Source organism: Cryptomeria japonica, chromosome 9 (assembly GCF_030272615.1).
Source record: "Cryptomeria japonica chromosome 9, Sugi_1.0, whole genome shotgun sequence".
Classification (NCBI taxonomy): domain Eukaryota; kingdom Viridiplantae; phylum Streptophyta; class Pinopsida; order Cupressales; family Cupressaceae; genus Cryptomeria; species Cryptomeria japonica.
In genome coordinates this window covers 203929382-203943316 of record NC_081413.1, presented here as the reverse complement: position 1 = coordinate 203943316, position 13935 = coordinate 203929382, and the positions used below count along the sequence as shown (strand labels likewise).

Sequence of the window (13935 nt, the reverse complement as noted above, 5' to 3'; positions counted from 1 at the left end):
TTCAAACCTGAATGGAGTCCTAGATGATCCTTGAGTGCCTTGCAAAGAGAGCAAGATGGGGTAATGATCTGAGCCTGAGCAAGGAAGGACACTGTAGGAGGGAGTAAAAGGAAAGAGAGTCAAGTCTCCTTGCTAAAAGAATCTGTCTATTTTTTTTGCTATATTGCTGAAATCTTTTCTTTTGTTTGTCCATGTAAAGGTGTCTCCTGAATCTATTTCCAAGAGACCATTCCCTTCAATCCAATTATTGAAATCCTATTGGGACCCCCCTAAATGAGTGATTCCTTTAGTCTTATCTGAGGCCCTCCTGATAGCATTAAAATCACCCCCAATGAAGACTTGTTCATCGGATATAGTGGATAAAACTCCATCCAGAGAAGACCATGTGACTTGCTTTTTTTGTGGGGACACTCGACCGTAGATATTGATGATGAAATAAGAAGTATTTGACTAGAGATGGGTGATTTTGGCAAGGATCCCATCCCTGCTAGATGCAATGCCTTCAACTTTAATTTTAGAAAGCTTCCAGATTATCATTAGTCCTCTAGAGGAACCTACTGACGCTATTGTCGTTTGAAGAGAAGCTTGGAACAAAGAGCTAATTCCATTTCCAAAGGAAACTGCTAGCTTGTCCTCCAATTTAGTTTCTTGCAATAGGATTAAGTCTGCCCTGACCAAAAGAAGTCATCTTTTCTTCACCCTCTATTTGTTAGGGGCAATGAGGCCCCTAACATTCCATGAAAGGATTTTCATTGTTGTTCAGGAAGGGGATTCCCCTTCCCTACTTTCCATAGATCCAATAGTTTAGACTGATTGTTCGCCTCTCCATCTTGGAATCTAGCCTCTATGAATGACTTACAGCCCTTTTTGGGAGGAGAAGAACCAAAATCCGGCTTCTCCAAACCCTCCTAATTCTGATGAAGCCCTAACTTCCTATTTTCCTTAATCTGTGAGTATAAAACAGCAAGAGGAGTATCTAATATTGCATCCTGGTCTTCCTCTCCTAACATGAGATTCTGCAAAAGATTCTGAGCATTTTGATCCCTAGTCAAGTCTAGACTATTTGACCATAATGGCAGGGAGAAGAGAAAGGGAAAGGGAATTTCCGCTGAGAGGTTGAAATGTTGATTGGAAAGGGGAGGATCTAAAAAGGGATAAAATCTCTCCCTCTGATAAGATTGGCTCAATATTCTCCTCCATGTTTGTTATGATTTAAGAAGCTCTTTCTTTTGGAGACCTTAGCTGGAGGTTATGAAAATATATTGAAAGCCCCTCTAGTCAAGAAAGGAGTATTTTTTTGCCCAAACAAACCCCTGACAGCCTTTTGAAATTGGGGCTTAGAAATTGGTGATAAACTGAGAGGTGGCCGATTAACAAGAGAGGGTTGAGAACCCCAAGGGCTCTAGAGTGGAGTTGATAGATTCATGCTTGCAAATTTATTTGAAAGGCACTAGCTTAAACTAGGAGAGTGGAGGACCTGGAAATCTGGGTCAGCGTTTGAAATAGGAGGAGAAACTGAAGCTCTAGATTGGGGTTACCGAGGGGGCATCAAAACAACCTGGGTTGAGACTAAAGGAACTGTGTCCGGAACAGTTTCCCGATCCAAGGTCCTCTTTGTAGAGACCGGGCTAGCAATGATTGGTTCTGACTGCTGAAGAGGGAGGTTGAGAGCTCCCAAAGGCACTGCCAAGGAGTTGTTATTAACTATTTGGTTCCTTAGTAAGGATTTGCCAGGAACTCCATTGCCCAACCTTATCACTTTTTCTTTCCATCTACCGAGTTCCGAAATGATTTCAAGTTTACTGTAAAAGCCTTTGGAGAGATCAATCTCTACATAAATGTTTGCTATATCCCCTTTAAGGCTTTTGAGAAAATCCGCTTCAATCCCCAATAGAAGACCAAGAGCATCACCGATCTTCAGGAGTGACTTCGGGCACCAGAACTCAGATGGAAGGCCTACTAAAGACAACCAGATAGGAGTTTTATTAAATTTGTGCTGCACTGGATAAAATCCCAGTTTCCAATCGAGGAAGTGAAAGGTGGAGCCTTGGAAGAACAAAGGGCTACCTTTTGTGATTGCTTTCTTTAGCGACGCATCCACACATTCTATGAAGAAGAAGTCATTTTGAATTTGTCTTACTAATATGAGGTCTGGAAAGGAAGATTTCCACCAGAAAAGAATGTCCTTGTTAGACCCTCCATTGCCACACCATTTCGAAAAGAAGGCATTTTCCTTGAGGCGGTCAATCGTGGGGTTCAAAGAATCTGATGGAAGCACAAACAATTTGTTTCCCATAGATTTCCTATTCCATTTGTTATCCTTAAGCTCAAAAGTAGGCATAGGCCACTAGGGAAAAGAATTTCTGAAACCCGTGGCGCGCAAACCCTTGTAGGGCGAACCCCTGTAGGGCAACACAGATGCGGAGGGAGGGCAGTCTTGCAGACTTTGATTGTGGGGCTGCTACTTGACAGAAAGAGGTTGCTTGAGAGGAACAAAACTCGTATTCCTAGTTGCAATAGGAATACAGTTTGGACCAGTCGCGACTTTTTTTGCCCAGGAGTCTAAACTTTGGTGCTTCGAAAAAACATTCGGCGAGGATTTCTGATATTTCGCTTGCTGAACGGAGCTCTGGAATGGGGGGCTATCTCGGAGATTAAGATTCTTCTGGCGGTTCGGAAAACTCTTGAAAGCATGATGATTAAACTGGGTTTGAATCTGCAAAGGGTTTCAAGTCCTCTGGCTGCTATGAGGATTAGATCTTTGGTCCTGGTATGTCGGGAAGAAACTGCGAGCAGACCAGCCATGGTTCACCATCCATCTGGCTGCAATTGTTTTTACCTCTTGCTAGTTTTATTATTGTTATTGTTTCTTGCTCCCTGTTAGTATATATTTTCAAGAACAGGGGCAGTTTTAGATTCTACAATCTTGTTCCTATATGCCGATAGCCGTGGGCACTTGATGCAAAAATAATCGCGGGATGCATGCTTTCTAGTGAGAACCCTCAACTACATTGACCATCTTGAACAAAGAACATTTTAATAAGGTGCTGATAGTGCTAGAAGGAACTAAACTTATAGAATGAGTGTTAAAATCGAAAGATGTTCTAATATAGTATAGTCGTCCTTGATCAATAAGCTCTGCTCCAGCTGCTGTCTCCTTCTCGGCTAAAGGTATAAATATAATAACAAGATATTCTAAGAAAGAGTGAATTAAGTTTGTATTTAATAATTTTTAATATTGTTTGAAGTTTCGATTTACTTAGTTTAGCTTTCCAACACACCCATATTCTTTGCAGACAGTTTTTACACTAATGCCATATAACCATGTCTGCCCATTTCTTCCAAAATTTGATTAACAAAATGCAAGCAGATATAGGTGTTAGCACACAATGGACTGAGATATTATTATGGAATATTTGAGTTCAATCAAAAGCTACATTGGAAGAGCATACACAGTAATTGGGCTTCTCACAGTGTAATTCCCATAGCTCCAGGTCAAGGCGCCTGAAAGCAATGTTTCATTACCTAGGGATCCACCTTCAATCGTAACATTATATGATAGCTTCTGGTTTAGAGATGAGAATGATAATGTGTCTGGTTCCACTGTGACATTGATTCCAGAGGGTGCACTTACAATGGCCTTGTATATACTTTCTGCAGCTCCTACATTGGTAACAGTTCTGGGAAATTTAGCTTGAAAATATTTTCCTGGAGTAGTAACAACCATTATTGTAGGGTAGTTTAGTTCTCGCCCTCCATTCTTAGATGGTGGTACAAGGTAGCAACTACTGAAGTCTCCTGTCACTAAACGCAAACTGGTATCATTGTAACCTTCCTTGCAAAGCATATTTATGTAATCATTTACACCTGTGTCATAAACAAGCCCTGGATCGACTGCCTTCATTGGATTAATTTGACCAGCCCCATACCCAAATTCTGCATCCCCATTCCCAGGCAATGTTTCATCCATTACAAATGCTGCATCACAAGTTAAACTGTTACAGATTTCCTTTTGTCAAAACTACTCATAGGATTTTCTATGTAATTAAAATGTTAGAGAAGTTCATTATTTATAAGAGATAGATTCAAAGAATCAAATACCTGTGGTCAGGAGAGCTGACTTTATAGCTGCTGGAGACCAATCCATATGATAAGACTTAACAAACCCTGCAGCCCCTGCAACATGAGGGCATGACATTGATGTCCCTGATATTATATTAAAGTTGGAAAACCTCATGTCTTCTGGATACCCAGTAAGTGACTGATTCTTGACCCAAGATGCCAGGATGTTCACACCCGGTGCAGTGATGTCTGGCTGATAACACATGTCGTTATATCATACTACATTCCATGGAACAAATCTTTCTTATAATGGAGCTTCTAACCAGTTTTGGGTACGGAGAATTGATTTCTTTTCAGAGGATTTTTTTTATAACTTAAGCTAATGTTCTGAACAAAAAAGCAATATACCTTGAGAATGTCCAGTGTGATTGAATTGTAACCTCGTGATGAGAATGAAGCCACTATTGGTGCAGGTGCTTTGGGAGTAGTAGTTTTTTGAATGTTTGCAACAGGAGAGCTGATTTGAAAATATAATTAATAACTAATAATCTTCCATGTCTCGCAAAGTATTTATCTTCATACCAAAATTACAAATTTGATGCAATTTACCTGGTTGACTTTATGTAAGACAACACAGTTTCCCCCTGTTTAGTAGATATTATTGACGTAGGGTTTATCCATGTGAATGCTGTGTCATTATTTCCATCATAAATAATAACAGTACCCGCACCGCCAGCTAGAAGAACTGAATAATCTGGAGGATCGCTATAGTAATAGCAGACAACTATCTTTCCTTTAACTTTTGTTTGATCCAGAGAATCCAATAGACAACCACTGAAGATTCATAGAACTGATAAATTTTGAGAATTTTGATAGAAGAACAAATGAAATAAGTAGTATCATATATACTTCAATTTTTTTTTTGTTAAATTTAGAAATCATTTATGTTTCCTTTCTTACCTAGAGTTATCTGAAGTGAAACCTCCAGAAATATTAGCAACATCCCCTCCATATACCAAAGGATACCATGGTTTCTCCATCGTATATGTGTTTATGGCAATTCCCTGTAGAGAGTTATTCAAATTGAGACCCTAGCAGCTTATTCATAGGTGTCATGCAAAGATGACTTTAATTAGGAAAGATTGATTTTAATTTCTAACAACAATAAAATATTTGTTGGCTTACAACATCAATTGCTGATGAATGTTTTGCTAAAATTGTTCAATTAGCTCTGTAAAAAATGTCATTTCATAGAAGATTTTAGACTTTTACCTCTATAGAATCATTGTTTCCTAGACGAATTTCTGTGTCCATCTTGCGATCTACTGTACTTGCTGCGACAGTCAGAGACCAGGGAGAATTATTTATAACAGATGGCCTATAAGGTCCTGAGTTTCCAGCAGAGTTTGCTACGAGAATTCCCCTTTGAATAGCATGAAATGCTCCAATGCAAATGGGATCTTCAAAGTAGTTGAGAGGACGACTATAGCCAAGCGATACAGAAATAACATCCAAACTGTCATAAATGGCATCATCAAAGGCTGCAAGAATATCTGCACCAGCGCAACCATCAACCCAACAAACCTTGTACATAGCTACCCTTGCACCAGGGGCTCCACCTCGACTTTCTCCTTGGCAAATGCCATAAAGACTTGCATTTTTAACAAAATTTCCAGTGGATGTAGAGGACGTATGCGTTCCATGGCCTTCTCCATCTCGTGGAGACAAGAAATCTCCTTCAGGATAATCATTGGAAAAACTACGATAGAACTTTGCCCCTACAAGTTTTCTGCAAATTCAACCATATGTATAGCTAAATAACATACATTAATTTTCCTTAAACAAATGGATATTCTCAAATGCCTTTTTTAATGATGAAAGAATGTATTCTTGGAAATGAATATTTAGAATACCTCTTTTAATTGTTAAAGAAAGTAACTCAAGTATATAGATAATTTTAAACATGGGGAGAAATCTAAATTTTTTGTTTTAAAGAGGTGAAATAGTCTGCTTTAAAAATAATAAAAATCCACAACTAAAGATATGTAGAAAACTTTTTAAAATAAAAGAAGATAAATTAAAATGGTTGAAATAAAATTGAACACTAAAAAATTATATTTAATCCTTTTCCAAATCATATTATGCAAAGCCACGTTTTATACAAGAGGTTGCTTGGATCTGCCATAGACGCAACAAAAAAAACTGAAAATGCATCAGAAAAAAATTATAGAAAACCAAAAACACAACAATCTCTGTCATAGATGTGCTAAAAGAGACCACAAATGTGATAATAATGATCAAAAAAGCGGTAAGAATCAAATCTAATAGAAGATGCAAAAATGCAACAAAAACTGCCAAAAACATGAAAATTGACACAAAATTTGGTCTACAAATTGAAAAACACCAAAACCGCAATAAGAAATGCTAGATACAAGGGACAAGAGTCCGGTCGGACATGCCAAAATGTATACACTGAATTTGACACACTAAATAAGCCGGTTGAATTTAAGAGAACTTCAGAGTAAATCTTTATGCAAAACAAGACAGATGATGCATTGTTTGAATCACTGAATTTGACACACTAAATAAGCCGGTTAAATTTAAGAGAACTTCAGAGTAAATCTTTATGCAAAACAAGACAGATGATGCATTGTTTGAATCTTTTAGTGGCATGGTTTAAAGTTAATAAGTCTAATGGTACCTTGGGAGACCAAAACAACAAATCTTGGCTTGCAAATATGAGATGAAAATGGTGGAATACTGCAGTATTTAGTGCAAGATAACTGGTATGAGAATGAGAGTGTTGTGAATGAGAAGAATGTTTTTCAAGAGCTATGTTGTGCTAGAATGAAGTGAATGCTGTTCAAAAAATTTAAATTGGAGGGCTTTTCACAGAGAATATTGATTCACGATGTTGGTGCGCAATCCGGAAACGCCACGAGCAGAAGTGTTGTAAAACACTTCAGGGCTAGAACCCAGATTAAAACACCCTCATTTGAGATTGCTTAGGTGTGTGCATACACATTAATTCTATCTCACAAAATCATCAAGACTCCTAGAATTAGTCGTGGCGACCAAAGATATCTATACTTCAAAGAATCTTAGACATTTCGTCGCTCCCAGTCAAGCATCCTACAGTAATATTTATCCAATATATTAGTAATGAAATAAAAGGAATGAGCCTAACTTGTTGCAGGCAGGAAAATCTGATGTTGTGTGGCAGCCTCCTCTCCATTTGGAGGGAACGGGACCAAATCCTGTGTCTATAAAACTCTCTGATTCTGGCCATATTCCTACAACACAACAGAGAAGGGCAAACTAATGATTAAATCATTATGAGATAAATCTCTCTCTCATTTTCTTTGTAAGTACTTGAAAAAAATGATTAAGATTCAGATAGTCTTAACAAAGAGAGAATTCTGTGTCAAATTCTAAGAATTATATTTTGCATCTAATTACAAATCACGTCCCTTACACCATAACGTGGTGGAAAAAGATTAAAAAAACACTACGTAGAGAGAACAAATTCTTATAGTCTTTTGTGTAGTGTATCAATCCTCTGGAACAAATTGCATTGTTTTATTGGCTTCCTATATCTAAGAAGTCACTACGAAATCTATCCTTAATGGCCCAGTACATAGGACCATAACGTCTCAACCATAAAAAGCTATGAAGTAAACTCCAAAATAACACTATAATCATAAACTCTGTTCTTCTGACACATTTACCTGTGTCCAAAAGGCCAATAATGATGTCGCTCTGATACTCCAAATTATTTGTTTGAGCAGATGCAGGAAAGCCGATGAAATCCCATGATCTAGTTGTTAAAGGTTTGAACTTCATGCTCTCAAACACAGAAACCACTCCATCCATATCTACAATTTAACAGTAAATTAATCTATATAAGCAGCCTTCAAATTATATATATATATACATCTTTTTATTCAATACCCCTTGAAATTAGTTTACCTGAAAGTTGTTGGACATGCGATGGAGTGAGCATAGCTGCGAACCCACCAAAGCTCTTTCCATAACTATACCTTAACGATTCGTTAGCTCCCTCATAGCTGTCACCAATACTACAGTTATATCAGCTCATAACTCCTGTAACAATTTTATTGTGAACTAGTAAAAGAAAATCACTACAAAGTCATCTGATTGTTAGCTAAATTTGTTACATTGAGTTAAACATGAAAGTAGATTACAGTTGACATATAATAACCTTCCATATACAGATTCAAGCATTCCAAGGTACACAGAAGCAGCTGCTTTCTGGGAATTTTCATCAGTTTTTCCTGGAGTAGCGCCCATGTAGACAACATAAAGCTAATTTGACACAAGAAATATTGATCCATCAGTAAACATTATTGACATGCTCTAGAGTTAGTTAAACTTAATGCTTAGGAATGATTACAGTAAAATCATACCTTTCTCTCTAACTCTGGAGATGGAGCTGCACAAAGCATTTGAAAATGCAACATTATCAAAAACAAAAACATCGAGAGAAGAAAATAGTTTGTTGGCAGGATTGCCATTGCAACACTGATTTTAGTATTGCTAAAACTATTCTACACAATTATGGTGAAATGTTTCCTTGTTTATACTAGAGGCCATTGTTAGCACTCTGTTAAATCCGCCATTTCCTATATTTCAATCTTTTACATTATTTCGATTGAGTTCGACTCATAAATTTTTTAATTTTTTAATGGAAAATTCAATTGACTGATCATTAAATGATATGAATATATTGAACGTAACAAGATAGTACTCAAGGCATCTACAAAAAGCTTAAATCCAAACACAAGTGCATATCTATCATTATGCTGGAATATTTAAACAATCGATGAATCAGAAAGTACAAGTGAAGCTTTAAAATTACAATTATATTTTTATATAATGAAGATTCTGTTACGCACTCCTACACCATATAATTTTATTGATGGATATTTTTAAATTAGGGTTGCTATAAAAAAATGATTGATTGCCATTTTGAAAGAGAAGTGCAGCACCTATATATAAAAGATTCGTTACGGTTTTGTATCACCTATAAGCTGCTGTGTTTAATTGTTGGCAATTGTCTCTTTGTTTGTTTTGGATGTTTTATCCTTTCACGACTCCATCCTTTTCACGTAATCATTTTTATTGAATCAAATTATTTGACAAGACCTTGTATTTTACATTTACTATTCTGAAATCTCGTCCTTTTCACTTTATCATATCTTTCTAATTTCTTCAATTCAATTATTTGAGATTTTCTTATGTTTTAAATTTCGTAGTTTGAAATCTCATTTTCTAAGTCTTTTTTTTTATTGAAACCACCCTCTATGTGGTAATAATTTTTCTTTATTGGTTATAAGAAATTAAGTCATCTTTTTAACTTGAGTTCCATATGGATGGGGTGGTATTCTCATTCTCTAATATAAATATTTTTTCATTATAGTGTCATTTAATCGAGATATATAAGATAAATTAAAGTTCAAGTTTAAATTCTTAAAAGATAAATTGTTAAAAAGACATCACAATCTTTATTTTGACATTAAATTTTTTTTATTTTTCGAGCATATTTTTAGTACAATCTATGAAGATTTTAGAATAGATCTCAAGTTTTTCAATCAATTGATAAACTCAAATAAGAAGACAACAACAAAAAAATTATATTGTTTATCAATTTCCAATGATATATAAAATCATCTACAACTCTCACAATACCACTTAATAGTGAAAACAAAATTACATCGTTTATTGGTTTTCAATAACATATTAAACAAAAAAACTGTATTATTTCCAAATTGTTTAACTATTACCTGACATTTTTTTATTGAGACTTGTTGAAAACAATACAAAGGTAAATTATTTATAACATCTATACCCTTAAAAAAACTAGCATCCGAGTCAACTTAGTTGTCCATTCTCATCCACAACTCTCTTAAATTAAGTTATTAAAACTATCTTAAATTGTGCTAGAAATTGTACAAGTTGCACATTCCATGAAAAATTAGAATTTTGAAATGTTGCACCTTATGTAGTATCTTTTATTAGCATCAATTATCAACATACTTCCTTTTGATGTGAAGAGGACTCACAATTTGATCTAAATGGTTTGAAAATTAAAACTATGCAACTAGCCATGCCTTGCATTTTCTCAATGTTGTCATTATTCTCTTGCTTACTCTTGTAGATCCACTTATTACCAATCCTTTTCTTTTGAGTGAAAGCTTTGTAAACACCCAAGTATCATTCCTATAAATAGAACCTATCTATTTTTTGTTCCTTGAATCCAAACCTCATTAGTACATGCATCTTCAAAACAAGATGACTCAAAACTAATATGTGAATGTAATAAAAAAAATTCTAGCTCACAAAGTGGATTCTCTACATGCATTTACCTTGAACTCGTTTGATAAATATTTGTTAAGTTTCTTGGCTTTCTTGTAGAAGCTAGACTTGAGGCAAGAACTACAATTGGAACTAAAGAAATGGATGAGGGGCTACTTGATGGATTTCTAGGACTTGGAATAAAATATATTATTGGGTGGCCATGATAAATATTTTGAATAATATCACCATTCAAAATAGATTTTAAGATCTCAACATAGATTTTTTGATGAACATAAATTTGGTATTAATAAAAAAGCATATCTATTGACACAATTATGCTATTAGTCACATGATAACATATCTCATAAATGTGAATTTTCACTATAATGAACATAAATGAATGAATCGCATTTTGGATCTAAAGTTTGTCTCTTTTGATTAACTACACGAACATAGGTTAAATAATCAAAAAAATTAAAATAATTAATGCTAGGCTTTTTCTCAAACTAGGCTTCATAAGGTGTCATCTATTGCAAATATGATTTTCCAATGTCATTTATGCCAAAATTATTTTCATTGATGATAACTTGTTGTAGGATGTTGATTAGTTATGTTCAGGAGTAATGCAATATTAGAGGATTGGTTATGAGTTCATACTAATGTGGGGAGATTGATTGCGGCTACTTCAAATGGTATATCCAATTATCTTATGACTTTTTTATAACTTTGGAGGTATATTTTATGATCTGCAGTTAAAGTTGGCTAAATGTTAAAATCCTAGTGAACAGTTTGTTAGACTAGGCATAATTTTTCGGTCCGTATTGTGGTGCATCACTTCATCATTGCTTGCAGTTGTAGCATGCTATCAATGGATGAAAATGCTTAATATATCCCAATTTGTATGTTCTCATTTAACCTATAGTTGAAGTTGTAATGGTTTGAGTATCGACTTTTACAGTGATAGTTTGATAGTTTGCAAGAATGTGTTACATTCCTCCACCTTCAGTTGTTTTTGTGGTGTGGTTGAATGATTTATCTATTTTGGTGTTAGGTGATGCTATTTTATGCATATGCAAGAGTTTTGGTTGTCTACATCATGTTTTGACTTAATTTAGTTGGTGTGCTTCAAAGGTTCTATCCTTTGGAGCTAACCTATGCAGTTTTGGTATGTGCGATAACATGCAAAGTTGTAGGTGTTGATATGGGATGGATAGAAAGTTGTTCTAGCATCATGTGATACTTCACATATTTTAATATTTTCTTTGACATTCCTTTGCAGATTGTTTTTTGGGCCAACTATTTATAGTTAACAAGTTACATCTAATTAGGCCAACCTAATTGATATTTTTTCTTTTTGTCGATGATATATAAAGGTAGATATATTTTAGAAGATGACATGTGATGGTGTGTGTTGAATGAGAATTTGTGCAAAGATTCACAAGTGAAAATGAGTAGTGATGTAGTTAATTTCAGATGTTTATAACAGTGAATTGTGATTAGCATTTTAGATGACGGGTTTCTACTTAGTTCAACAATTATTACTCTTTGTAATCGAATCTATTATATCTTTCCCTAAAGAAGTGATCTTCGATATTTTTCAAGTCCTTTGTATGTTTCCCTGAATAAGTAATCTTCAATGTTTTACAAGTCCTTTATATCTTGCCCTAAGATTGTTTGCCTTAGCTTGCAATTCCAAATTAGGAGTAGTGATCTTCTTTGACCTAAAGCTTGAAACTTTGTAATTAGTTTTTCATATAGCGAGATAGTTCTCACAATGGTTTTTCTCTCATTGATTTTTTCACATAAAATTTATGTGTCTTTGTGTGATTAGTATTTTGTTTTTCTATTGTTTACTTCTTCACTTATGATAATGGAATGAATGTTGAATGAATGCTAAAGTTTTAATATATGTTGATATTCACCCACCCTCTCAAGATTTGAAAGTTCTAAACATCATCATGTGAAGTGTACTAGTGGGAATTTTATTAAAAATGTAGACAACTATAACAACTACATCACCCTAAAAAGAATTTCTTAATCCTTCAATTTGTAATGTGCTTCTCGTCATTACTCATGTTTCTTGTAAAAAATAACTACTTAATCCCTTGGTTTGTAACTACTTTAACTACTATCTAACATACTTCTTTTACCAATATTCCCTAAGGCATAAAAAGAGGAAGAAGATATCTAAAATTATTGGGGTTGATGGCTCAATCCTTACTCAAGATGCTAAGATATATAGGGAGGGTGTTAGCCTATTTAGGAATATCCTTAATCCTTCTCCACTTCAAATCCACTTTTTGATAAAGTCTTTTATAGAATTTTCTAGGTGATTCTGAACTCTCCATCTCAATTGGATTTGGTGTCCTGTGAAAATCACTTCTCTAATGAAGAAGTGAAAAATGTGGTTTCTCTCTTAGCCCCCATAAATCCCTTGGCCCTGATGGGTTCCTCTTGCCTTTCTTCTATAAGTATTAGAATATTGTAGGTCATGACGTTATCATGAAAGTCAAAGAGTTCCATTTTTCTAGGAGCATCTTAAGGAAAATAAATAACACTTTCTTAGTCCATATCCTAAAAAATACAAGGGCTAATAAGATGTGTAAGTTCAAGACTATTAATATTTATCACTTTGTTAACAAAAAATTCCAAACTCCTAGTCAACCATATTAAATATTTTTTGTTCGATATGATTCATGAACATTAGACAAATTTTGTGCATGCCCAACATTTTTTCGATCTTGTTCCTCTTATTCGTGAAACCCTTCATTTGATTAAAATATGCAATATGGAAAGTATACTCTTTAAACTGGATATCTCTAAAGCTTATGACATGGAGTCTAAGTCTTTTCTTTGTCAAGTCTTGTAGAGTTTCAATTTTTGTTGTAAGATTTTGAAGTTGATTAAACTTTGCATTCATTACCCTATGTAATCCATGTTATAAATACGAGTTTGTATTACCATTGATGATAAATTTGGTTATGAAGGATGAGAAGTTGCATTTCAGAGTAATGTTGTATTAGAGGATTGGTTGCAAGTTCATGTGGATATGTGGAGATTTATTATGATTTATTTAGATTATATTTACGGTTTTCTTCTGACTATTTCAAAACTTTAGAGGTGTATTCTTAGTTGAATTTGGCTAAAGGCGACTCTTCTCAGAATAATCTATTAGATTAGGCATAGGTTTATGGTCTACATTATGGAACATTGCTTCATCATTTCTTACAATTGTAGTATTGTGTTTGTAGATACAAATTATTCATATATCTCAGTATTTCTATTCTTATTTAATCCATAATTCAACTTGTGATTGTTTGAGTTTTTTCTTGTATAGTGACAGTATGATAGCTTGTAGAAATTTATTACATTCCATTGTATCTTTCAATTGTTTTGTTGGTGTGGTTCAATAATTTAGATATGTTGGTGTTAAGTGATGTTATATTCAGCATCCACAAGAGTCTTTATATTTTGCATCATTTTTTGTGTAAGTTTGGTTGGTGTGGTTTAACAATCAATCTACGCAATTTGTGTTCAGACATGGTGTGATACCTC

The 13935-nt window shown here is 34.6% G+C and overlaps 1 protein-coding gene across 1 annotated transcript; it reads right to left on the bottom strand.

Annotated features, from left to right (window-relative positions):
- Window positions 1-3433: 3433 nt before the first annotated feature.
- Window positions 3434-9873, bottom strand: LOC131038858 (cucumisin-like). Its single transcript, XM_057971414.2, has 12 exons — window positions 9867-9873; window positions 8490-8515; window positions 8285-8388; window positions 8032-8129; window positions 7791-7937; window positions 7250-7355; window positions 5335-5851; window positions 5023-5126; window positions 4672-4896; window positions 4471-4579; window positions 4102-4315; window positions 3434-3978 (listed from the first exon to the last, which is right to left on the bottom strand). The coding sequence occupies exons 1-12, from the start codon at window positions 9871-9873 to the stop codon at window positions 3434-3436; spliced, it is 2202 nt and encodes a 733-aa protein (XP_057827397.2).
- Between the last annotated feature and the right edge of the window lie 4062 nt (window positions 9874-13935).

Excerpts from the sequence above, each read along its gene's own strand:
- LOC131038858 (XM_057971414.2), bottom strand. Across the intron at positions 8,389-8,489 it reads CTCCAGAGTTAGAGAGAAAG|CTTTATGTTGTCTACATGGG; the intron begins GTATGATTTTAC and ends GTGTCAAATTAG. Across the intron at positions 5,127-5,334 it reads GAAACAATGATTCTATAGAG|GGAATTGCCATAAACACATA; the intron begins GTAAAAGTCTAA and ends AACTCTCTACAG.